This window comes from Oenanthe melanoleuca, chromosome 2, assembly GCF_029582105.1.
Source record: "Oenanthe melanoleuca isolate GR-GAL-2019-014 chromosome 2, OMel1.0, whole genome shotgun sequence".
NCBI lineage: Eukaryota > Metazoa > Chordata > Aves > Passeriformes > Muscicapidae > Oenanthe > Oenanthe melanoleuca.
In genome coordinates this window covers 124,897,194-124,924,629 of record NC_079335.1, presented here as the reverse complement: position 1 = coordinate 124,924,629, position 27,436 = coordinate 124,897,194, and the positions used below count along the sequence as shown (strand labels likewise).

General features: G+C 38.8%; 1 protein-coding gene across 14 annotated transcripts in view; it reads right to left on the bottom strand.

Annotated features, from left to right (window-relative positions):
- Positions 1-26,515, bottom strand: part of SGCE (sarcoglycan epsilon) — a 32,730-nt gene extending 6,215 nt beyond the window's left edge. For 2 of the 14 annotated variants that reach the window (XM_056483224.1, XM_056483229.1), the window contains exons 1-8: positions 26,322-26,503; positions 14,288-14,410; positions 11,536-11,693; positions 8,758-8,830; positions 7,714-7,912; positions 5,881-6,043; positions 2,484-2,695; positions 829-1,017 (exon numbers count right to left, since the gene is read on the bottom strand). In XM_056483224.1, coding sequence (XP_056339199.1) covers positions 829-1,017; positions 2,484-2,695; positions 5,881-6,043; positions 7,714-7,912; positions 8,758-8,830; positions 11,536-11,693; positions 14,288-14,410; positions 26,322-26,430 — 1,226 coding nt within the window. In that variant the 5' untranslated portion in view covers positions 26,431-26,503. Of the gene's footprint in view, positions 1-828; positions 1,018-1,710; positions 1,738-2,483; positions 2,696-5,880; positions 6,044-7,713; positions 7,913-8,757; positions 8,831-11,535; positions 11,694-14,287; positions 14,411-18,206; positions 18,312-26,321 lie in introns of all 14 variants that reach the window. The other 12 variants (XM_056483215.1, XM_056483217.1, XM_056483216.1 and 9 more) reach the window with 12 other exon arrangements.
- Between the last annotated feature and the right edge of the window lie 921 nt (positions 26,516-27,436).

Here is a 27,436-nt window from a genome sequence, read left to right as displayed (position 1 = left end):
CCATCAGGGCCATGCAGGCCTGCCAGCAGAAGAGGTACCAGCTGGAGCTGGTGTTACAGCACAGCACTGAAAAATGCCAGCCACTTCTGAGACCACTGCCTCAGATCTGCTCAGCCCCAGGCACCTCAACCAAACCTTTCCAGAAATGCCCCTTTGCTTCAGCTCTATGGTCCGCATTAGAACATGTGCAAAGCATTGGGTCTGCCTCACTAGTTGCACTAAGTTACGACAAATTAACTCCAAGGAGCAGCAATTAATTATTTTTCTGGTTTCTGTCTTGGAAAGAGTGGCAACAATGGAAACAGGAGAGAGCTATGAGCTATTTTTCTTGGCAAGTCTGAATTTATTATCTGTGTAATGGAGTATGTTCTTCTGTTCAATGTCAACATTTCACACACCAACCATGTGTGACAGGTACATGACTAACCACTTACAAAGTATAGATTTTCTGGTACAAAACTACCACCAACCTGGTGGTAGTTTTATACTAGAACTCTAAAGATATGGGTCAAGAGACAGGGTGTCTAAAATAGAACAGTTTTAATTGATTCCTCTGTCAAACATAGTTTTCCTCCAAAACATGCAGAAATTTAACTGTTCCATGACAGGCCTCTTGCAAGCCTGCACAGTGAAAGCCAGACATTTCATCTTATAACAGAAGGCCTTACTTTCTGCTGGAAATGCAAACATCAGAGCAACCTTGAACTAGAGAGTCAGAACTACTGAATCCTCCCATAACGAACACATTTTGGAGGACAAGCACTGGAACCCACAGTTAGGGGATGCAGCCCAGAGCACGAAGAGCCAGCGGTGGGTGTGAACACTTACTGCTGTGTCTGCATCAGAGGCATGCTGGTGTTGCCGTAGCTGTCGGTGTGCAGGGGCGGGACGATCTCGCCCGTCACCGGGTGAAACACGGGCAGCGTGGAAAGCGGCCACGCGATCTCCCTGTTCTTGGACATGTCACGGAGCTCTTTGGTTGATTTCTGGATAGCACTGTGGTGCACCAACTGGATGCTGTGTCAGAAGGAAATAAAAGAGTGAATACATAAACTGCTCTACCAAAACAGAAAGAATTTTTCAATTATCATTATTATTAAAGTACAAGGATTTTGATGCATGCTACAGACTACAGTGCAACAATTACAACTTTCACATAGTAAAATTAATAAATTTTAATTTATTTAATTTTTAAGGTAGTAATTATTCTATTAGGTTTTTCTGTCTGAATAGATATTTTGCATGGGATTCAAGACTGCAGTTTGTGACTGATGTTCCATTTATTTGCTGCAGCTAAAGTTTTATTTAACTCCTGACTCTTGTGGTAGATTCATAAAAGCTTGTAAATCAATTTTAAAACACTCCATATTACAGGCACTGAATACCTTCCAGGATATTTCTTTTCCTGTTCACTGCCTTTAAGAGACAGGTTCAAGAGTCTAATAACCAGGAGTATTAATTGCACATTAATGTATTTATTCTAACAGCACTATTTTATTTTGAATTGACAGTCTTTAATTTCAAACCCTTTTTATTCTGGTCTTCTATCCTTGCCAAGACTGATTTAAAAGCAGCTTTCACATTTATGAATTAAAACCATGAATTAGAGAGAATGAAAGAAGATTATGACACATATGTATGAAGCATGACGAGCCACTGAGAATGAAAATTAAATGGTAAAAGAAAAATAACAGGAAAGAAGACACTTACTCTGGTGTTTGCATGTTTCTCTTTTCCCTAAAAACAAAACAAAATTTATGAATTAAATAATAGCATTGATAGTTGGAACATTAATCTATCTGATGATGAAAACAGTACATGATGTAGAAATGCTGACAAGGTTATTGCTAAACGCAGCTTGGCAGCATTTGCAACGGGGTTTATGGTGAGGCCTTGATGAACGCACGTAGAGAGGTGATAGTGGTGACAGACACACAGACACGCACAGGGAAATGAAAAATGCAGGTTAAAGAACAAGCTTCTGGCTAAAATAAATTCTGTGACAAAATGAAATTGTAGTTTGTGTAAGAAATGGCAGAAATCACGTTACTTGCTGCTTTCTTTTTAGGTGTTTTTCTTTGATAATATGTCTAAATTCAGCTAGTCTCCTCAACCAGGTTTATGTTATGAAAGTTAGCATTTTAGAAATTACTTAATATTCTCCTGAATCAATGATCCTTTATTACTATTTTATTTCCTGGGGGCATTTTGGAGACCTGTGCACATGTGGAGATTTTGGGGAGTCTTGTGCATATGTTGAGTATTCTAACCCTTTCTAAAACAACTAAAGGCCCTACATCCACTTGCTTGGAAATTAGTGCACGTGCTTGAGTGTAAAATACTTTAGTATTACAAGCAGGTACCTTTTGGCCTGCTTTAGATGTTTATAATGAACTGAATGGAGATATTCTAACAAATAACCTTCTATGCATTATAATCTTAGAAAAATCAAGAGCTACTTATTAGCATGTTGAAGTACTCACACTCCTTCCCGTCGGCAGCACATGATATAGGCAAGAATTAGAAAAAGCACCAGTGCTATTGCCGAGGGCACTGCCAGTGTAATTAGGAAATCCGAGTAATAGTCTCTGCTTTTCAGTGTATCAGAAGGTGGCTTGTATTCTCCACCATCAGGTAATATTCCCTCTCCACGAATCACTTCCTGAAAGGTGGAGACTTGTTTTGTATTGTCAACCTGATACCCAGAAGAAAAAAAAAAAAAAAAAAAAAAAAAAGAAGAAAAAAAGGCAATTAAATAACAAAGTAACAGAATGTAAAAGCAGGCAGGTATTTAACTAACCATAACATATAAAAAGATCCATATTACACATTTTACAAATTCTATACAATTTAAACCAACCACTTTTTAAAATATAATAGAAGCTTACATTTTATGAAGCTTCTGACCAGTGTGATAAGTAATGTTATAATACTACTACTCTCTTTTGTGCCTACTAGAAATACCACGTCTTTTACAGATTAATTTTAGGCATATCTCACACAAACAGTATTTGAGTACAAATTCAGAAACATCTTTAGTGCAAACTAATTAACTGATTATGATTTCTTTTTGATTAATTAATCCATTTCTTACTAATCTTCCTAAATAACAAGACTGTCCTCTCTTGTATAAAGGTGGCAAAAATTAAGTCACATACCTATGATGTTCTTCGTCCTTCTCCTTCATATCACACTTTACATCCAGTGCTCAAAAAATCAAGAGCCATCCACTCAGCTGCCGAGAACAGCTCATTGTCTCCCTCACACAAATTCAATTAGCCTCCAAAATCTGCATTCCTGATAATAATCTGTGTGTGTGTGTGTGTGTGTCTGTACCCAATGATCCTAGAAATACAAATCTGTTTTGTTGCTAGATTTCCTATTGCTTTTACATGCCATTCCCAGATGACTTGATTTTCTGCATCCATTTGTTTTGTTATCTTCAGTTAGATATTACGGTCAAATTTTATCAGTGCAAGCTTTAAGAGCATTAATCTCCAGATCATTAATACAAATAAAATATATTTGCTTACATGCTTGACCTTTCATCTGACTTCTCATTGAGAAATCTTGCAAATGATTGTCACTTCTTTATAATTTACACTTCAAGTCATAAAATGCTGTATTACAGCCTAGGCAATGGGTGAAGAGATTTTTATGAAGTTCTAGAAATCCTGCTGAGCCTCAAATGTGTGCACACACACATATATATGTAAGTGTTTGTTAAACAAAAATTAATTTATGTATTCTCTGCTCATTAATTCCAGAGTATCTTCTATGTTAGGGACACTGAGTTCCACCTGGCTGCTTGGCTGAATCTCAAACCCTAACAACACACACAAAAATGTGCACTTATTGATGTGACTGACAGAGGTCCATACACAGTGTGAGACCAAGCTGTCAGAGAGCAGCTTCAAGTAGAGCATTTATTACACTGCCCATCCTTGCAAAATGTGGGGCTTAAATCCACTCTTTGATTGGCTGCTAACTGCCAACACCACCTCATAAACAGTATGAGGATGAGGATATGATGGCTTTATTTTCTATCACTTGTTTAAACTGTGGATAAGGGAAACAAAGCTCAACTCCCTCCCAGCTCATATATCTCGGGAGAATTCCTGTCTTGTGAAAAGCAGCCTGATTAGACAGAGAGAGGCTTGGCTCCCTTTTCCCTTTGATGCTGCAGGTTACAGCAGAAATGCTGCTGGCAACAGTAAACACCCCTAAGACAGTTTAAATTCAGTTACTGTGGCACACTGCCAAAAGAAGTGCTGAATTCCAGAAGGTTGTGTTATAGCTGCTGCAAAAAATAACACTTCTCTGAAAGCCTGTTCCTGTTACACATGCCAGGGTGATCTGTGCTTTTCTCAAACCAGCATGACAATGCTGCTTCATGATTAGTTTATGAGCCACTGCCACTAGCAGGCATTTTTCTCTGAGGAAGTACTCCTAATCAGCTTATTTTCCTTCTGCATGGGCACTGCTGACTGTTCTTGCATTAGTGCACTATCCCTCTCCTGCTTCTTTTAAAATTCATCCTGTTTTCCAAGACTGTTTCTCCAATTTCTCAAGACCTTTCTGAATTCCATCATGTCCTTCAATGCACCTGCAGATTCTTTCACTTTCATGGGGAACTACAAATTTAATTTAATAAGCATATTCCATAATCCAGCTATTAATGAGAAATAGACAGGAATTATTATTCATTCTGCTATGACTATGGCTACCAACCAGCTCTCCACAAATTCCTAGCTTCATCTAGGTCATGTTCCTGAGCTTGCTTGTGAGACAGCATCAAAAAACCTTACCAAGAAGGAATGACATTTGCTGCTCTACTTTGGTAGAAAGAAATGGAAGACTTGACATAGTCTGTTCTTGCCAAAGACGAGCTGCCTTCTGCTATTTTTCAGGTGCTGGTAAGTATTGCTGTGTACACTTGGGCATTTTACAATTTCTCAACAGAAAGCCAGTAAAAAGGAAATAATCTAGGTATTTTTTGAAACAAGTATTTTCCAACCTTCTAGAACCTTTCCTAATTTATAGTGTATAGGTAGAAAGGACTGGAAGTTATCCAATCAATTTTGTGTATGAATACCTTTTTTATACTCAATAAATTTTTTCCATCACTGTATATCTCCCTTTCAGCTTTTTCCTGGGTAATGTCTGAAGCAGCTCAACAACCACCTAAGTTTATTTTATATACCTTCACCATCATTGTCCAGATTTACCTGCAACATTCTCTTCCTATCCTGTATTATTTCTTGATTTTCCTTACAGGAACTAAAAAAAAAAAAACAACTTTAAAATGCCTCTCTGCGAATTATTTTCCTTTCATGGCAAATACTCTAGTGTTTGGTTATCATTTTTCTTGAATCTGACTGAGAAGAATGTTCCTATTTATTATTTAATTAGTCAACATTACTTTCATTCGTTTTTCTATTTAATTTTTAACATGAAATATGTTTTAGATAATTTTCAGAAACAGCATTTTAACAGCAAAGTATTAATTGGTCAGTGTAGAATCAGTATCTGAGAAAACACACGTTTGCACACTTTTTAGGGAGTGTAACCAGTGGTATCAGCATTCTGAATTAATGAACTACACCTCTCATTACTTTTAGTTCTTTAAGCTCTGGAGTTCTCTGGCCATTTATAGAATTCACTGCTAGTGAAAACAAATACAGTGGTTTCACTGGGGCTCAACTCTAACAGAATTCAGCCTACATGGCAAAATCCTTTTACAGTCTTAAGAGTGTTGCTAGGTGGAAAAAAATATCAGTCACAGTAAAGTGGAATTGGCAATGCTGTCTGATCAGACTGGCAAAACTCTTACCTGTACTTCTAGAAATATCACTTTTATGCAATAGTAAAGTAACTTACCAGAGAGATTTTACACCAGTCAATATGGAATTGAGTACGAAATTTTTTATCACAGGTTATTACAGGCTCCATTTCTTGACTGCATCTCAGCTGATTTTGTGGGTTCTCCACTTCTCGTAAACATGAAGAGAAAGGAACATCTGCCCCAACCATCACATACACACTGCAGAAAGAGATGAGTGACAGACCAGCAGGATGTCTCAAAAATCCCCAAAGGACAATGATGTACTCCTCCAAACATCATCCAAACTGTACACAGTAACATTCAGCTGTTATTTAAAGATTGGAATTACTTTTTAAAATAATTTTCCTTTATAGTATACTTTCATCTCTTTAAGCACACAAGTAACAGACTGAAATAAAAAAGACTTTCACAGCTGCTCATTACAACATATTCTGGTTTGCTTGTTAATGTAAATGTTTCATTGTCATCAGTGGTGCCTATTTCTATGAAGTCAAAGAGCTCCAATGTGGCTTCCTCATGTAAGTAGATCAGTACTATTTTTGAAAATTGTATTAAAATAGCATCATTTTGTTTCAAGGAAACCTTTAATCTTACTCATCATAGATTTTTTATTTTCTTCCCATGTTTTCAAAATAAATTCACAATGACTGACTGGGTGTTGCTAAACCTAATACAGATATGAACATACTAACCCTCAGCTTCTTCTGAAGGATTCCATACTGTAGCTATGCAAGGCAAACAAAATTTGTTTCAGAACACTGAAAGCTGAAGGTAAACCTCATACTTGATTTAGCATTACCATACATAAAATAAGCACTACTACACTGATTGTATTATTCATTGTCATATTTAGGTATATGGAATACTGCTGTAAAATACAGTCTGCTGCACCAGCTAATAAAGTACCAATGGATTCTGAAACAGAAATTAGGTCCCAGTTGCCACTTGTTACAGTAGGCATTATCTAACTAAATATTTGAAGTGTAGCTATTCATATTAAGTGACTGTGCTATTACTTTGTCTAGTACAGGAGACAATTGCTCAAAAACTCCAGAGACACAAAAGGACCCTGAAAAAGCCAGTATTTTCTGCACACATCTCATATTTTGAACCCTCATCTCTTTCTTATATACTTATATATTTGACCCCAAAATATCTAAAATTATCTAAAAAAAACTAGGCATCTTTACTTTCACCAGGGAAAAGCACTGTCAGAACCATATTTGAAAGAGCTGAATCCCTACTAGTTTCCAGTTAAATAGTGCTCAGAACATTATTTATGTTTACAAATCACAACTGGAAACAGTCCATTCCAGCAGTTTACACCCAGTAACCTGAGCTCCCCAGACTTTCAGAAGGAAATTAACAGTGCTCTTGAATTACATAACTAACTCACTCAGTATGGGTACAGCTAAAAATTACACTGTTACATGCTAACTGCTCTCAGAAATTGAAGTGTATCTGCAATCTCTGCTCTATCATATCTTGCTTCAAAATTTTGAGTTTAATGAATTTGGAACAGTTAAAAAACTTGAAAAACATGCCAAATGACTGCTCAGAAGTAAAACTGGGATTATAAAAGAAACTACCAACTCATTTACAATTAATGGAATTTATTAATATTCCTTGGATTCTAACATCAATATATAGGAACTGTGCTTTGTTGTAGTGGTATCTAACACAATAAACCTGTATTATAATTGGGGCTTATAACATGAGTAAATTTTTCATACCTAGTTCCAAAACATAAAACAGCAATTGTAAAGTTTCTAGAATACCTGAAAAAATATTAGGCTTCCCAATAACCTAATTTAAAAAAAAAAAAAAAAAAAAAGTGAAGAGAAAACATCATACTGACACACGCTTACCCCTCTTTCATGTCATTAATTGGAAGTGGAACTCTCCCTCCCCTGTCAAGGGCTGAAGTAATGTTTATAGCATTCAAGCGTTCTGGCTGCCATACGTTTTTCACTGCTCCGAGGAAGTCACCCAGAACTTCACTTGCTAACATTTCTTCTACATTCATATTCCTTATGAAGAATTCCGCTTGATACGGTAAAGGAAAATCTACTCGTGATGAAAAAGAGTGTTGCATTAAATAAAGGCTCCATCAGTCCAAAAATAAATCTTCACAATATCTGGAGTAGTGATTAATGTAATACTACTTCATGATTTATATACCTTTCCAAAAATCTTGTGTTTGAATTAGCTCATCATACTAGTGGTTTGAACCTAATACTGTGATTATGTTTAATTCAATAGAGAGTACGACGAGTTGCTACTTGAGCTGAAAACCTTCAGTCATTTATAAAACAACAGGGAGATGAAGAAGCAGACTAGAGGAAAAGGGCCTCAGTTGTAAAACTTCATTAAACAGATATAATTAGATTCATGCTAATTTGGGGGTCAAAACCAATCTGTAGCAGTAATGGATTCCAATTCGCAACACTGCAGAATGTAAATGTGATAAAGAGAACTAATTTTAAGGTCTAAATGTCCATATATGCCATAACCTGTTGTTTTCTGATTCTGCCTACACAATTGTTCATTGCATAAGGCACACACAGATCTGAGGAAACTAAACAACATGCAGAAAGAGAGTGAAATCCTTCATGTAAGATCTCTTTTAAAAGACAAGGGGAATATTGAATTACAAGCAGTTTAATGAAAAATAAAGATGCAAACATTTTACTGTGAGTGAAGAAAAACAGTCCTGAATGACAGAAATAATCTGGATTATAAAACCAAAATGAATTAAAGCAGGAAAAATTCTCTTACTTCTCCCCTGAGCGCCTACATTTGGTTTGAACACCAGACAACTATTTTACAGCATTTATTTTCAAAAGTAAGAGCCCCATAAGAGGGATTTGCTGATTCAGTTAAAAATACAACCAGTTATATTCTGTACATACCTTCTGCTGACATTATATTAATGATCAAATTGTGTCTTGCTGTTTCAAAGGTACGCCTGTTATATGCAGTGATCTGGAGATAAAATTACAAAACAATGCAAAAATGAAAATTATATAAAACATCAGTGAAAGTTAAATTAGCAATTTAGGAATACTTATCTATTTTAAGCACCTTGTCTCCTTATTTTGAAACCGATGAACATTCAATCACTAATATAAAATTTGAAAGGTAAGGTCAATTTAATTAATGCAGTACTACCTGCAAGTCAGGATATTAGAATTTTCTTGACCAGTCTATAGCTGAATATAATTAACGAAGGGATATTTGTGAAAATAATATATTTTGGTCCTGATAGAACTGTTCTGCCATACATGTGTATTCTTTCTCCTCTGTTATCTTTAAGAACCACCATAAGGACAGATTAGTTTGTCCATTTCCCCATGCTGGCTCTAACCTCCCTCCATCAATATTGTAAGATCTAAATTCATTGATAAAATGGAAATAAACTACATGGTGAAGTTTTTTTAAAAGAAAAAGTGTTGGGATGCCAGGAATTCTCATCTTTGAGACTACTATTTAGTTTTAGCTCTGGTCCCATTGAAATCTCAATCCATGAATGAATTAAAAAAATGCTCTAACACAAGTAGTTTTTAATATAATCTTGGAATCTGTAAATGTAGGGGAAGTGAAAACTGGGAGGTAGATGCAACCTTTGTGACTCTTATTATTTTTTGAAACATATACCTTCATGAATAAAATATGCAAGGATACTAATCTAAAAATTAAAATATCTAGGATACCTGAAATGCATGCAAGTGGATACTTCTCAGTGGTTACTGCATTCCAAGGTTTTACTATGATTAAGTGCTCATTAGTAAGAAATACAGAACAAGGCTAGATATCAGTATAATTATGTATTATCTTCTCTACCTTTTTTATCCCTGCAAGGTGACAAATCTTTCATGAAACAAACTGGAAAAGACTAATTTTCTTTCTAATTTTAGATTTCAGTTCACTCATTTTGAGAGCAAAGGAGAGACACAGGAGTGACAATAGTGACAGAACTATGTTGCTTCTCAGCAAACAGAGCTACAAACCACTATCACACTGAATATTAAATAAATAAAAGTAATAGATATTGTACATGTTTTAAAGGATTTGAATGAAAAAGGTTAAATGCTGTGGAGTATCCGCTGCAGGTTTGTTTAAGTGGGGAGGGGAAAGCTTAGCCAACACAATCAGATCTTGTTTAATGTTAGAATTTCATTATAAAATTAACAAAATAAATTTGAGATTTCTCTAGTCCTAATTCTGTCAATTTCTCAAAGGGTTGCTTCAACAGCAGTTGAACCAGTAGTACCCAGAAAATCAAACCCCCTGTTTGTACAAGCTGTGTACAGGACCAGGGCAGTACCCAGCAGGGCTGCTGTGAGCCTGCACTTCAGCAGGAGCTGCCAGCATAGCCATGAACCACACCATGGAATGGCAGAGATTGCCTCTGTCCTGAACATTCATTCAAACAAAAACTGTCCTTGCACTGCTTTCAAAGGAGCTTGAGCTCAAGAATGTTACCTGCCCTACTGCAGTGCTATGCATAATGCTAGGCTCTCCTAATCACGAGGTCTCCTCCAGTTAAGTGACCTCCCCATGACATCCCCTCAGGAATTATAACATGATGGAAGTCATATTCAGGCCAGGAATATGCAATCACTCCTCATAGAGGGCACTAGGAAGAGGATCAAATGCCATCTGCCCTCCTCACATACCAGAAAATTAATTCAAAAGCCACATCTAAGACTGGAACTGCAAGGAATTAATTTGTATGCCAGGCAACCTTACTTCAAATGTGGCCTGGGGTCATGCTTAGAATGGAGGTCTCGATATAGATCCTAGAATCTAAAAGCACAAGCCATTTAAAAACTGGCATTTTCAAATAATTGTTTCCTCTACATAAAAATAAGCAAAGTCTGCAAGAACCTCTGCCCACGATCAATTCTCAGATGTTATTAGTCCTACTGAAATCAGAACAGAATCGTGTATACAAAATTAAGCATGGGTGAAACTATCTGCAGTATAACTTAACCTTCAGAGCTGTCATTCTTGAGAAAGAAAAACTACATCAATGCAATTTAGAAAAAAAAATACTCATCAAAGGCTTAAGAAAAATATACTGCTGAAGCAGCAAAATGGTTGGAGCAAGTTAAAGTGCAGATTTCTCAGCATTGAACCACACAGTGTCTGATTCAGTCTGCTGTCTATGAAATACATGGTGGAAAATACTGTCCCTTTTCCCTTCTGAATTGCTGCTCAATTAATAATTAGTGATTTTAAACATTTGAATAGCTAACTCTCAAAAATACAGTTTTTTCATTGTCACACTTGTAAGAATTAAATTCAAAAAACTGCTAAAATAAAACCTATCAATAATCATGAGCAAGGAACAAAGGGATATTTGATGGAAAATAATTGGAAAAAACCCCAAACCAATCAAATAAAAAAACCCAACCAAACAAACAAAAACAAACAATGAAAAAAACCCTCACAACTGCTTATTGACTTTCATTTAGTGGGGAAAAGTCTGACTCACATCTAGGTTGAACAAAGTTATGATTTAGTTATTCTTCAAGTACAGTTGTTTACAAAGGTTTTTTGCTCTGTATTTTGAATAAAACATGAATAGAAATTAACTATTCAAAAACAAGCGGGAACTCAATGACAGTTCTGAACCTTACACTTTAAACCAAAATGCACATTTTTGAACTTCTGAAAGCAAATACCTCAATGATGGTTGGCTTGCCCACATTTTCTACAGTTGGTGAGCCATACAGCACTCCATCACTGTATGGCGTCCTTTGTATATAGCGCAGCCATCCAGGTCTGTCAGGGTAACCCATTAAATTGGTATTAAATGTTATAGGATCATTACTTATTTCACCTAGATAAAAGAAACTGTGTTAGAATATTTACAAGAAAATGATAAATGCTTTGATTTTATTTTTCCAACTAGGAAGTCTTATTCTGTTTGCCCTTGTTTTCTGAACCTAAGAAGAAAAAAAAATTGAAATTTTCTAACCTTTACTGTATCAGAAATAAGTGAACTATCACTTAGCACTTATAGGTATTAAGAATACACCTGGAAGGTGTAACCAACTGCAGACATAATGTGCAGATACTTCCTAGAGTCTTGGCTGAGTACTCATGTTCACTAACTAGCACGTCTGATTTTTAGAGTTCAGTTCCACTTCAAATTGAAGCATCTAACCTCCTTACAGACAAAAGCACAAAGGTTTCAGTCCTTAAACTCCCCCTCCCAACTTAATTTTATTTATGTTTTTAATGATGGATTCAGGTACTCAATGCACTGTAAAGAGTGGTTATGTAATCAATAATGCCTGAAAGCTTCTGTTAGCATTAGGATACACATACAGGTCTTTAGCACCAACAGTCTGACAGTTATTTTAATTTAGAGAAAAAATTAATTCAAAAAAGGATCAGGCATTCCTGTGAATGGGAACCACTGATGGCTACTAAATACAGTGGTCCAGCTGAAATCTGTAAAAGCCTCTCAAGTAAAACCAGTACATCAGTTCTTGTGGTTCTTATTGAGACTCATAAATGTCTGGATTTTAGCTTTTCAGTTTATTTTAGCTTTTGTAAATGAAATCAGGACTGTACACTACCAATCCTCACCACCAAGGCAGCGTCCAGCTGAGGCACAAAACTCAAGTCAAATCCATTCTGAACCTGCACAGACACCTCTGCCCCACACTCCAACTTAGCTTTGAGAGGGCAACAGCATGCAGGACAAGTGATGAAAGAAGATATCAGCCAGACTGGCACAGAAAACAGAAACCAAGCCCACTGAAGAATGAACAGCTCTCATCTCCTCCAGAGAGGGACAAAGAGACTGAGATGTGTTGCCCAAGGGTAACTACTATTCAGGTATACATCTGGTTGGGTAAAATGAACCAGAACCACACCAAACCTCTACTTGGGTGTAATACAACTTCCCTCACAATTCTCTCAGGATGTCCCAGTAATCTAATCTATTGCAGTCAGAATCAGAGAATTCAGAATTACAGAATATTCTGAGTTGGAAGGGACTCACAAGGATCATGGAGTCCAACTCTTAAGTAAATGGTGCATACAGAGCTTGAACCCACAGTTTGGCCATTACTAGTATCCTGCTCTAGACAAATTCCCGGCACCACAAATGATTTAGGGAAAATTCTGAAAGCCACCTGTGAGGCATTCTGGTTTGCCCTTCTTTCATCAAGGCAGGCCATGGTCCAGCTCAGACAAAAATAAAAGTACTATGAAAACACCTGACCTCACAGTGAATTTCTAACATAATCACAATTGTCTGTGGGAATAGTTTCAACAGGATCTGAAACCAGATTCCTTTTACCCTGGAATCGTATGATTGTCAAGAGGCTGCATCTGTAAGACAACCCATCATTAATAAAATTGCCAAGCTCCTTCCACCTGTGTGCCAAAGCTGAGAGAAAACTGGAACACAGGCAAACTTCACTCTGCCAGTCACCATGATATAAATGAAGACTCGAGTAGCCATGTCAGGAAAAATACATATTTTACAAAGAGAAGAGATTTTAAAACCATTTTAGTTTACCCACATTTACTCAGAATTTAATCAATGCTAACAGAAGCTTATTTTTTCCTTGAAGTCTTAGTAATAGCGCTCTCAAATAAACTTAAAAGTTTATTAATGAAACAGGCTTTGATTATGCGTGCACTGTACATAGGTCTTCCCTATTCTTATATGAAAATAGTCATATTTATGTAAGTTGGATACATTTATTCCTTGTCATTGTTGATAAGCATGTGTGGCTGAATGTTCTCTCTTCCCACCCCTACCAGATTGCTTACACATATTCTAACCTGCAGTGACCAGGTTTTAGCTTTAGTGTATGGCAAAACCACACAAAGGAAATCACAGCTCCTTCTCTAAAACCAATCTGCTTGCTAACATTAAACTGTTCCTAAATACACAAAGAAGGCTGAAGCCAAAGGACTATTTTTTAAAATGAAAGAGAACAGTATTATGAAGTCTCATATTTGATTTAATCTTCTATTTTATCTTATATTTACTACATGCTTTCAAATTGCTCCTTCATATAGCCTGATACATTCTATGTCTGTAACACTGACCAGATAAATAGCATTTTAAACAGACATAATTAATGCATTTCCACAATTTCATATTTAATGCAAAAGTGAAGGAACATTTAATATCAGGTATATATAATGTGATACTACACCTTCCCAAATAAGTACCTTTTTTCACAATATACTATTATATGCATCTTTTCACAAACAATCACAAATTAGAATATTTTAGAAGTGTAGGACTACATATTTTATTTCATTTGAAGATATTTCAATAGAAACTAAAACCTATCTTGTTTATCTTACATGTTGAACCACAAAGTATGCTAAATAGACTTCAATTTTTATAACAACATTTTCTCTGTATTTGCATATAGTATGAAAGATCTTAGCATCTCATACCAGGCTTTGGGTAAGGAGGAAATTCCCCCTTAAAGTACTCTCTCTCCAAAACATGAACAAACAGAACTCCAGCAGAAGGGTATACATTCCGATCAGAGTGCACCTTAGACAGAATTGTGTACACTGAAAAGCAGAAGGAGAGATAAGAGACAGAAAAAAGGCAAAAATGAGACATGCTCTAGGTAACTTCATGCATTTCAACAGCAATGCAGGCATCTGGGAGAAGGAAAGCAACAAATATTAGACACCTGTTAATAAGGTTTTTAAAAGGTTACACAGATTTAAGAACAGAACGCAGAGCAAACCCTCTCTTTGCCCAACAAGATCCTTTCCAAGACTGCAATAAACAAAACTGCCTATGTTATAAGCTCTTTATTTTTATTGTAATTTTAAAAAATGAGGAAGACTATTGTAATTTTATAGTTGCTTTATTTGTAATATTACATTAATAAAAGTACACTAAATTAATTACACAATCATGTTTTCCTGATATTTTACATAAAGACAGCAACAGAGAATACAGAGGAACCTTACCAACCGACAGTTCTCATTCCCCACTGAACAGAAATGGCAGATTTTTCAGTTCTTGTGCAGAAAAGGACATAGCAAAAGGACTTCAGCTGATTTTTATGAGTTCTTAAAGCTAGGCTTTCTCAGACCACCAGGGTAAAAAAACTCAAACTTTGGTTAGAGAGCTCTTTACTGAAGATGTTTGGCTTATAGAAGGATAAAGCAGAAGGACAAGTTTGTTCCTATTTATAGTCCAGTCAGGTGAAACTTCTCCCAAACAAAAAAAAAAGTGAAGCCATGTTTAACAGGACTGAGGATCAAAAACCTAAAAAAAAAACTTAATTCAGAACAATCAGTATACGTAAAAACAATAGGTGTTTTTACTTAGTACAAAATTTGTTGACAAGGGCATAGTTTTTTTAGGTATAACACAATTTGATGCAGAACTACATACATATTTTAATGAATTAGAAGAATAAAGAAATCATTACAAAAAATTAGATGGATAAGAAGCCAACAAGTTTCAAAATGTAAGTATAAACAGAGAATACTGATTTAATAGGTCTTTCTCACGGTGTTTTAATAAGATTGATTGTATCTTGTATTACTAATTTTATTACAATTGAATTTTAATTTAGTGGCCTGAAAGAATTGATCATTGCTAATAGATTTTGTCAGTGAGATGAAGATTACAAAAGTAGTAGATAAAGATGGTAAGCCACAGATAAACACATGCAACTACCAGCCTTGCTTGCCCAAATGGAAAAAACTTATCACATCTCCAAAAACGAATTATAGGCCACACAACACGGTGCTGGAAAGACAGACTCCAAAAGCTTCAGTCATTGTAACAAACTCATAGGAACAAACTTGTAGGTCCCAGAGGGGCTAATTTCAACACTTGGATCAATAAGCAGGACACATTTGAAATGTGGAGAAAGCGCTCATAATTTTTTAATGCTAGGGTAATTTTTAAATCCTAGTATAAATTCTCCAGCCTTATTATACCAACTTTCTTACTTGAGAGCTGCTTAAAAAGGCACCACTAATTAGGCATTAATCATAAGCATTCCAGCCCTCACACCACGTACTCTGAGTGGAATCTCTCTCACCTAATTTTAGATGCCTACAGAAACAACATCCACCACTAAGTTAGTCAGGCTCCTTTTATAGTCAGTGGAGAAGAAACAGATGCTTCTCGGGGTTGATTGTTTTGATTTCTCCTGTAAAATGAGTTGAATCATGTCCTAGATTCCAGGCTACACTGACTAGCTCTCCATGGACTGCAGAGGCATCTGAGAGGAGATGCAGACATCTGTAATGTGGATCTCCACATTTAGTTACATACTCTTCAAGCTTAATGTTGCAGAATGTAGAGCTCTGGATATACTACTGATCACATTCCACAGCATTTGCTTTTTCCCATATTTGAAAACCACTTTTAACACAATACTGAATACAGCACCTTTCTAATAATTTCATCTTAGTGACAAAAGTAAAATGATCCTGAAATTTGAATGGTTACAATTCTGTGTGGTTAATAATTACAGTTACTGTAATTTTCATTATGCAGACTTGCATACAGTAAGATCATTGATTTATTTACTTATAATTAGTAAATTATTATTCAAAAAGCCTCTGCATTCAATTCTGCGAATGAGCTGTAAACAGCACAAGGAAGTTAACTAATTTCCTTTAAAATATTTTCTAGAAAAGCTAAAAAAATAACATTAAGAGAACAGAAGAGCTGACAAAAATATGGTGGCTGGCTGAAAGTGCATCAAATACCTAGAAAAGTTCATTTTTCCATTTCTCACACTTTTCCTCTACAATGAAAATCCATTTCAAACAGGAAGAACAGTGAAAAAATGTGTATTTTTTTCTCCGTAAGCAACTATTTCAGAAAGAAACAAGCATAGTAGAATCAACAATTACTGAAAAACTCCACATAACACTTAATTTGTCTGCTATAGGAAACCTATTTCCACCACTAAATGCCTGCTCATTCCTAGCCATGAGACATTCCCTGCTACTGAAACAAGTATGCCAGTAAGGATTTGATGAAGATATAAAACACTGATCTCAGTGGAAGTCTAGAAATAGCTCAGAAGAAAAAAAAAACCCAGAAACCTGCTTTATCTTGTAATGACAAACACATCATAATGACAAAAGTATGGTGATTAAGAACTCAGAAGAGTTCTTGCCCTCCTTGACAGAGATGCTTTCCTTTCCCCCAAGTAGTTTCTTCAAAACCAGAAAGAAAATGGTAAGTCTTCAGTCCACTACAGCTACCACTAGGTGTGATAAAGAAACAAGTGAAATAACGAAACAAGTGAAATAGGGAAACAAGTGCAATGCTACTTTCTTCACAAGCTTTTAAACCCATGATTATTTTCCCAAGAGTGGAGATGAATGTGTAATTATCACCTTGGGTGATCTAGGGACGAAACTGAATATACTTAACAAATAGATACTAATCTAATAAAGCAGACTGCCAGCTGTGAATTGTCTGGGCAAATTCCCTGTGGTAGATAAAAGTCTCAGGGACTGTGAAAAGCTTCTGTAATACTAATAATGGGAAATTAAAAATCTTCATTACTTAGGATCACATCAGATCCCTGCTAGAATCAGCTACCTTGACAGCACCGCTTTCCTCTTCCTTGTTTCCAGATTGCTTGGAGGATTTTCTGTAGATCCCAAAATCTCCTTATGGGTCTTGAACACAGGCACAGCCAGGAATTCAGACAGGATTTTACTAGCCTGCATCCCAAAGCCTGTTAGCAGAAACAGAAAACCCCCATCTCCAGAAATTTCAGAAGTTTCACCATGTTGGCTGAAGCCTGTTGATGATCCTCAGGAAATAATTCAAATGGAAGTTGTTTTTTCTTCTAGAAATTTCAATAGGTCCTCTCCCCACTGATATTCAGCAGATGGAGCAGAATCCCAGAAATAACTTGATCTGGAGGCCAGTCCAGCCTGCCTGCCTAGATGAGCAATCAGTGCAAAGCTTCTTCACAGTATTTGATGTGTACTTGCATAAATGACAGTAAAACAGTCTTTTTACATTCATGTGTGAGAAGACTTGTAAAAATTGTTACAGAGAAGTTATTGTATTAAGCAAACCGCAGAAGTATCTTCAAGCAACCAGCCACAATAAGAAAATGTGCAGTATTAGGTATAAATAGCCATTATTTCAAGCAAAGCTACAGGAACAGGAAAAGTCAGGGAAGACTAACAAGAACACACAGGTCTGTGAATATTTGAAGAGGAAATGTAAAGCTTTCCAAATTACTTACCTTAAAATAGCACCCTACTCCTAAAACAAGGACATGACTGGAAAAGCAAGAGTAATATTAAAAGCGGGTTTGCTTGAACCAACAGGGTATTTAAATTTACAACCTAAACTCACCATTCTTCTGAACAGCCTTTATTCTGCTGATAACATAACTGTGGGCTCGCTTAGTCGTCCAGTTAACAGTTCCATTATTGCCATCAGCAGAGCTTAGCAAAAAAGCTTTTCAGAATAAAACAAATGCAAAAAAATTAGTCAGATCAACAGACTTCCACAAACAATCTGATCAGATGGGATCAGACATCTTCTACACCATGTTTTGGTTTTAGAATTTAGGAACAGGTCAAAAAACCAGAAGTTCTTGGTTTGAATATATAAATATATAATAATCTTTCTGACAATCACCTTTTTGATGCCTATTTTTCCAAATATGCTAAGTTCACGCTAAATGCTTAAACCTCTGCAGACACTTCTGCTCACATAATTGTACTGATGCCTAAGATGAAGAAGAACATTCTCTAATAAATATATTTTCACTGGCAAAACGTCACATACAGGCAGAAATATATAAAGTAGCTTTCACTGAAGTAGCATATTTTGGTCAAAGTAGGAAAAGTAATATAAGCAAGCTCTGCTTTTATAATGATGCTTATATAAAGACACATGGGGCTGATTACCTTGCAGACATAACCAACAATCAATTTTGAAAAAAGAACCCATTAAAAATGGCTGCCTACATCCCACACAACTAGAAACAGCCAGGAATCAGCTGAAAACGTGCAGCTGAAGGTGGAAGCTTTAAACGCAGCGAGGAGCAAATGACTACTGGAGACAGGAAGCAGCTGTGGAGAAGCCTCCATCTCACAGCAGCAGAGGTGCCTGAGAAAGCTCCTTCCTCACTTCCCACTTTTTGTTCCAGTTCTTCTGTGATGAATAATAGGTATACCAGCTGTACAGTTACATGCCAGCTGAAAGTGGAGAGGGAAGGCACTGCAGTCAGATGCTAGGAAAGGGAAAGTGGCTATAATGAGTAGGTTTTTTAATTTTGAAATAGTTTGGGAGCGAGAAGTCATGTCAAACCCTGGATCAAAGATGTTTTTGGATTAGCATCTTAATGTACTTGTAAAAATGGCAATACTAGAAGCATCAAGGAGCAGTACTTGTCTACAGATGCACCAGCCTGAATGAAGAAATGAACACTTATTGGAAAACATGAACAGTACATGAAAGGAGCCTAAACATCTGTGGAAGCTTCTGACCTGTAACACCAGGCAGCTATTAAATTAGTGACAAGACATTCTCCAAACAGAATTCAGGAGATCAAACAGATCAAGCTTAACCAGTAATTAATAAAGATACACCACACTCAATCTATGCACGTAAGACAGATATTTATTATTAATAATTTACACAAAACATTTAAAAGTGAATTGAGGATGAAGTATAATTAAAAATTGCATTTTTAATGTGTTTTTAATTTTATGTATTAAATGTAACAATTTGATTAATGCAATAATTACCACACCAACATATTAACGCTTCTAACAACTTTTTCCCTGCTGAATTGATCTGCATATATTGCAAGTCTTAATTCAATAACATCTTAGGGACTATGAAATTTAATACTGCATAGGACTTTGTGTAAATTTTAGTAATTCTTGAAAACCCAAGAAATTCCTAAAAAGCTCAAATAAAGTTGTTCCATTATTCCAACAGGATGAGCTGGACAATCAGAAGCTTGTCAGCTACAAACTAGCACCAGTACCAGACAAAACAATTAATACAAGATTATATTACTGAATTATTAAATGGAGAATAGCATTAGTTCCTGTCAAAATTATTATACTTATCACAATCCTTATTTAATCCTCATTAAGGATTGAATGCATCCTTCTTGACACTTTTGGTGAACCCACAAGTTTTTAATTGCTGATAAAGGCAGCAATAATGACAATACCCTTAGCTATACAGCTTATCGCCTAACACTTTGATTGAAAAAGTAGATAATAAATCATTTTAGCATATTTAAATACAATTTTTAAAAAAGAAAAAAAAAGAGAAAGACAAGTTCCACATTGTGGTTTTCAATATAAATGAACAGTAAGTGCCTTTGATTTGGGTTCCAAGTTGTGCTAGGTTTGGCTGTGTGGAGTGTGTACCTCACCATGCTACACTGCATTTCCCAGGGGAACTGGAAAAGCAACCAGTATTGCCTGGTTTCAGATCCTTTATAGTGTGATGTTTTGATATATATCACCTTTGATTTGATTTCAAAATAGGATGTGAAAAGCAAGAGAACAGGGCTGCTAAAAAGTTATATGAGCTTTTTAGTGGGTCTCACAGAGTTTTGGCATTAGCCTTATGTAACTGGGGTGGAGGGAAGAGAGGCAGGATAAGAGATGTAGATGAGGAGGGAGACAAAGAATTACTTGCATGTATCAAATATACTGATTGAATTTTCAGGTAAAAACAAAGGCTAGGAGATTGACAGATAATAGAGATGGCAGAACAGTCTGCATTGTCTGGTAAAATGGTGATCAGTGATGTGCAGTTCAATAGAATAAAATGTAACTGCACACCAGGAACAAAGGCAGCAGCATGCCAAACATACACTGTTAGCACAATTCAGGGATGCTCAGCTTGGGTAACAACCTAGACATGTAAATCAGGTTGAACAGAGCTTTCACCAGAACACTGGCTAGAACAGCTGACACATAAACAGCAACATCAAGGAGGAACAGGCAGACTTTATTTTTGTACTTGACACAGATACAATCACTGTTCAAATGCTCTGTCTAGCAGAGCCTTCAAGAAGCAACTGACAACACAAGAAAGGCTCTGGGAACATCTGAATATGATTAAAGGATGACAAAAGAGACCTTATACTACAGAATGCAGGGATTCAAACTATGCATTTTATCAAAGAGACAGTTTAGAATTAATTTAATCAGCCTTGTACTCACGATGAAAAAAATATTAATAGTGTCAGGCTCTTCAGTCTGTTACACATGTTGCCACAGTTGCTGGAGAATCCACCACTGCCTTCAACAGGAGGAGCAATTCATATCTCTGTGCCTGGGACTTGAACATGCCCAGGTGAAGCATATCAGTTTTTTCTTCTTCCTCCCATTATGTTTTCTTTTAACTATTCTTTAATTATAATTGTGTAACAATCACACTTATATTAATTTAGACTTTTCCCCCTTTTTAAAGTGTATTTGCATAATATTTAACAACTGAATATTTAACAGAGAGTACACCCACAACAATTTCTGACCACATAACATTCAGAAAAGGGCCCAAGTATCATGGACCAAGTTTACCTTCCCCATTCCTTCACTGCACTCTGACCTCCACACAGTACCCTTCACTTCTACCTATCCTCTTATTCCTTCTTTGAAGTAGGAACTCAAGCCCATCTCCCCCACTATTAATGCAGCACACAGCTCCAGTTCTCAAACTTTGCCAATACCCCTCTCTCCTACACCTCCACCTTCCCCTGGGACCTGACACAAACACATGCTTGTTACTTTGATGCCACAGACCAGGGCCTCGGGCCATGCTTACACTGCCCCTTACTCTCTTACAGCACAACCCTGCTCCAAAAAGCTACCTTTGCACTCCTCTACCACATATCCCATCTGGCTCAGCCCTCCTTCCTGCATTCTGAGCTGGAAGTGCAGATCCATACACAGCACATTTTTCTGAAGGACTACGGAGAACCACACAGCAGAATAGTCGGAAACTGACAATACAAGTTGAAGTGAAACATCTGAGGAGAAACGTCTGCAAGGTGCTTTCTGCCACAGCTGAAATCAGAGCTTGTAGCCAGGCAGTCACTGAGGATCCACTGGTGTCCACACTGGATACTTCCCAGTTGGTCACATCATCCATTAAAGGAGGCAGAAGCTGCAGCACCCATCTACTATCCCTCCTCTTCCAACTTCCATGCATTGTCCTCTTGCCTACTTTATAGAACACAGCAGAAATTCACCATGAATTAAAGGGGATTCTCTCAGTGGAAATTCACATTGAGACTGGATGTTTTTTAACCCTCTTCAAAAACAGCTGCTATGTAAGAAAGAGGAATCAACGTGTGACAGTTTTCCATTGCAGATAGCTCAGGTCCATCTACATTCCATTTATTCAAACTCTTTAAAAGCCCAAATCAACCCTAGAAATCTTTCTTGGCTCTGTTCTTATTCACCTTTGTTCAGTAGGCAATGGTTTTCCATACGTTCCTGTGCTATCCACTGATTATTGTAACATCTGAACATTTATCCTAAATCATTCAAGTAAAGTAATTGAATAAAGCATTTGTCAGTCTCACTGTTAAACTTCAGCATTTGCATTCATGAGAATGCTACAAATTAACTACTGGGAGAACAAAACCCTCATGATTTACTAACAGTAGCATTTACCCACCACCATTCTCCTTCCTACTGTAGGCCTGACAAGAGAACCAAATTAGAATAGCATTTCCACAAAGGTCAGGCCCATGGGCGGCCTGCTATTCCAAGATGTCTCCTACATTTCTATCAACTTTTGATATGAACTATCAGGGTATCCCTGCAATTGCATTCCAAATTTTTGAGGTGGCAATTGTTCTGAAAGACTAAGGAATTCAGAAAAGTCATTGATTTCAATATGCTAAGATTTCTGTCTGCTCAGTAGGTTGTCCTTTCTAACTCCTCATTTTCATAGCTTGGACTGTCACTAAAATAACTTACATTTGAAAGACATTTTGGCTGTTTCTGTTGCAACTGTAACAACATTTAGATACAAATTCCTATGGAAGTAATCAAAACTAGCAACTCTCCTCTAAAAGCCTGCCAAGGAAAGTACACTGATAATGACTGCTGTAAATTTATCACTTATTCAGGAAGAATCTGAAAGCTCTTCAGATACTGAAAAAAACAGATACTCTTGTCAAGGTTTTAAATAATTTTTTCTTAGTTTGATTGGAAATAATCTTTCTTCTACAAAAAGGGTTTTATTTCAGTGACTGCAATTCCTGAAGTACCTTAATGAAGTTCTAACCAAACCTAAAAACATTAAGGAGCAAAAATAACACACTGAACAGTTACATCTTCTATTATAAAGCTGACTTCCTATTGTCTGGCTTTAGGACCTCTCTATATGTCTCCATGTACTGCCTATAAATAATGTGTTTCTGTAATGAAAAGCATATTAATGGAATGGCTACTTTTCCCCTCCTTATTACTTATTCAAGTAAGTACCTATTGACAGTAGATTGTATGTATTGACCTGGCTCAAATTAGTACTACAGGCAGCATCTTCATAGGCAGACAGATATCCAGAGGCTCTCTGAAGGAAACCTGCTTCTCTGCCCTTATGATTGCACCCACAACAGGAAAAAGGGCAGGTGTGCTGTGGTGTTAGTCTGAAAACACCAGACCATCTGTGAAATGTTCTGCCTCCTTGCACAGGGTGTGGCTTAGCAGAGGAGTGTTGCCAAGAGCACTTCTGCTGTCAACAGCAGGACAAGTGCAGGGATGTGCTTCAGCCTCCTGGATCCCTGCCCCAGCCAGTGATTTCACAGCTGTTTTAAATGGGCATGTCTGCAGCCCTGCTCAAAGGGGGCATTTCCAGCACATTCTTCATCACCTAGCACACACCAGCACAAACAATCCCATACCAGTCCTGGCCAGTACATATATTTCATTGAACTATTTTTGTGGGTCAACTGGTTTTGAGCCAGATGACCCAATCCACAGTATCAGTGTACAAGTTATTCATCATCAAGGGAAGCAGCAAACAATCCCTAGCTGTGCAAGGGCTGGAGAATGCTTTTTGGCAGCAGTGCAGCCTTATGACAAATTAATGTGACCACATAACCACAGCTTGCAAGGTGAGAACTAATGAGCTTCTTTCCCCATTTTAATCCCTTTATGGGGAAATGAGAATACAGCTCCATTGCTCCACAACTCCCTATTCCTGGGATGAAAAGGGATTCCAAGAACAACATGGGCACTGACAATGAACTCTATGTGCAGAAATCCAGGGCAAAACCACTGGCCACAGTCACTCAACATTTTGATAACCACTTTCTCTGCAGATACACAATATGGGGGCAAATCACTGCACTACCAAACTAATAAGACAGACAGCTATACCAGCATAATTTAGCAAACTTCTAGGAAGTCTATTACTATAAAGCTAGAATCAAAGAATACCTAACTGGTTTCTAGTAGAAATGCTTAATCCTACATGTCACTCTCACAGTGAAGTCCCATGTTTTCTAGCAGTGGAGCAGCATCAGCTTGCATTTGAGAGTCAATACCTTCAAACTGAGTACCATACTAGACCCCTAGGAGCAACTGAAATCACTCTTTCAACTGCCAAATTCTTAATTCTCATTAAACCCCTGGATTTTGAAATAATGCTTTGCCTCAGGGAGGATAGGGAGAAGTGAGAGGCAGACAATCCTTCTGACTTATAACAGCAGCTATCCTCCTCCAGAAAGCCTTTTTCATAGATTTTTAGGAAATGTGAAAAGCATAAGTCAACTCTCTTCTGTAGATCGTGCGACAACACAAATGGGAAAAATGAATCCATATCAGTTGAAGAGAACTAAAAGAAATCTATTTACAAGTCCCGTGCTACTTCTCATGTGCCATTTTGTCTGTAAGATGTCTCTTGCCTTGTTAAGTAATGCTGCAGTACTGGAGAGTTCACTTAAGATCAGGATTCAAAAGAAAGGATTTTCATGCTGGGCTCATCTTGGAGCCAGCAGATGAGACGGGAAGTTCTTTACTTAGGGAGAATAGAGGGGAGCTTAGGTGAGTACCTGGGACAGCTTCTTTTAGATCAGGAACATACTATAAATCTTCACCTTGCCAAAGAATAAATTTTATATAGATATCTCTTAAAAGAATGTAACTGAACTAAAGTTCATGCCTTTTTTTTTACATAAGTTTCAAACCATGTATTCTTTGGTTTTAACTAATGAAATATTACCGAGCCAACCTTAGAAAGGTCTAAATGGAAAAGCCATCATGAAAAAACCTTTAGACCTCTTCCCTTACCATGTAGCCTGGAAAGGACTTGTGGATTAAGCTCACAACTCAGTTTCTAAAAGAGCATTTAGTTGACATTTTTAAAATACATTATTTCAGTTGATATTGAAAGTTTATTCTAAATTGTCCTAGTTCTTGCTTGGTTGCTATCCCACAATCAGTCATGGAGGGGAAGGTGGAAGAGGCAGGAAAAATTTCCATGTAAGGGGAAAGCAGTGTCTTGAATCTAACAAATGAAGTTTTACCCTCTCATTAAACAACTTCACACTTAAGTTCTTACCACATCTTTAACAAATTCAGTGCCTCATGTCAATTCTGCCAATAACCTATGACAAGTACGGTCACAAGTAAAAGAAGTACTATGAGGGCACCTAGATACTATTCAAGAGGAGACAGAGCAGACTGCTTGCAGATAACACACCACTGACCTCTCAGAACTCAAAACAACCCAAATAGATTTCTTGCTGTCAACTTACTCTTGGTGTAACAAGTCTCACAAAGGCAGTCCTGTGGCTCGGCTGCCATTAAGAGTTAGCTGTTTGATGTATTTCGCTGTGAAAAACCTTGCGGGTAAAAACCTGTCCAATGCATGAAAGCTATTATTTCGCTTTTACGGATTAGGATCAAGACTTTTTCTGAATGTCTAATTCTGGCCCGGTTCGACTAAGTGGTCAAGATGGGAAATAAGGGAGAAGAGGGGCAACACAAAAGACACAAGACAACCCCGTACTCACAACAGCCCGCCCCTCGTATCAGGCACCAGGTCAGGGAGCTGCGGAGCGCCGCGGGCCCGGCCCAGGCCCCGGCAGGGGAGGCTCCCGCGCCATCAGCGGCTCTGAGCCCGGCCTGGCTCCGGGCCCCCCCGGCATTCCCGCCCCGGCCTCACCCGCCGCCCCCGGGCCCTCAGCGCGGCCCCGCCGTGCCGGGAGGGGCCGTGGCGGTCCCGGGGCGGAGCGCAGGCCGCCATCCCCGCGCCCCCTGTGGAGCGCCCGCCGTGCGGGGATGCCGGGACAGCCCGGCCCGCACTGACGGGGGCACGGAGCGGCGGAACGGGGCGCGCAGCGAGCCGCAGCCGCAGGGCGAGGCGGGGGGGCGGCTCCGCCGGGAGGGGACGCGGAGCCCGAGCAGAGGGGGCACCGCGGAGCAGCGAGGCCCGCCACCGCTCCCCGCGGGGAGACGCGCCCTGACCGACCTGTCAGCAGGAGCGTGGTGAGGGCGCTGTGCGGCCACGGCCCCGCCGCGCAGCACCGCATCGCTCCCCGCTCCTCCGCCTGCTGCTGCCGACACCACCGCCGCCGCATCCTCTGCGCCGCCAAGCACCGCTACTCCTGCCGCCGCCTCACCCCGCGGCGGCCGCAGCATCCTCCCCTTCCCGCCCCGCTCCTCCCCGCCCCGCCCCGGCCGCCGTCTCCAGGCAGCGCGGCCGGGAAATGCCGGGCATGCCGGGAGGAGCCTGCCGCCGCCATGGCGGGGTGGGAGTGAGCTCCGTAGGGAACGGGCTCCGCGGGACACGGCTCCCTCAGGGCGGGGCAGAGCGGCTATGGGCCTGGCGGGGGCTGCCCTGCCCTGCCCCGCCCCGCGGTGCAGATGTGGCGGGACGAAGCCGCGCTGCCCCGGGTGGAGGGGGCGAGGCAGTGGCTGAGGTGCTTCGCCCAGCCCGGCTTAGTCCCGCGCCCTCCCTTGGAGACCGGCAGGGGCCGGCGGCATCCCACACCTCACAGGCCTGGTGTACACGGGCGTGCTGCGCTCCTGGAAAACATCGTGGCGAAAGCCCTCGCAATAGCACATTTTGAACACCTTAAACCATCAGACTGGAGGGGCGGGCTGCAGTTCCTGATTGTGTCCACAAGTGGGGGGAATCAGCAGAGGGTCAAAAAGATGATTTCGTGTCTGGAGCGTCTCTCGTATGAGGAGATTGCAGGAACTGGGCCTCTTCGGTCTGGAGAAAGCTGAGAGGAGATTTCATCAATGCATGTAAATATCTTGAAGGCAGGTGCCAAGAGCGTGGTGCCAGGCTCTTTTCAGTGGTGCCCAATGACAGGATGGGGAGCAATGGCCAAAAATTAAAACACAAGAAGTTTTACCTCGAAACAAGCAAGAGCTTTACACTGAGGCAGCAGAGCACTGGAACAGGCTGCACAGGGAGGTTATGGACTGTCCCTCTCTGGAGATGTTCAAAACCCACCTGGACACATTCCTGTGTCCAGTTCCTGCCAGTGCAGACCTCCTTTAGGTGACTTTACCTTTGCAGGGGGTTGGACTGGGTGATCTCCAGATCTTCCAACACAAACAGTTCTGTTATTCTGT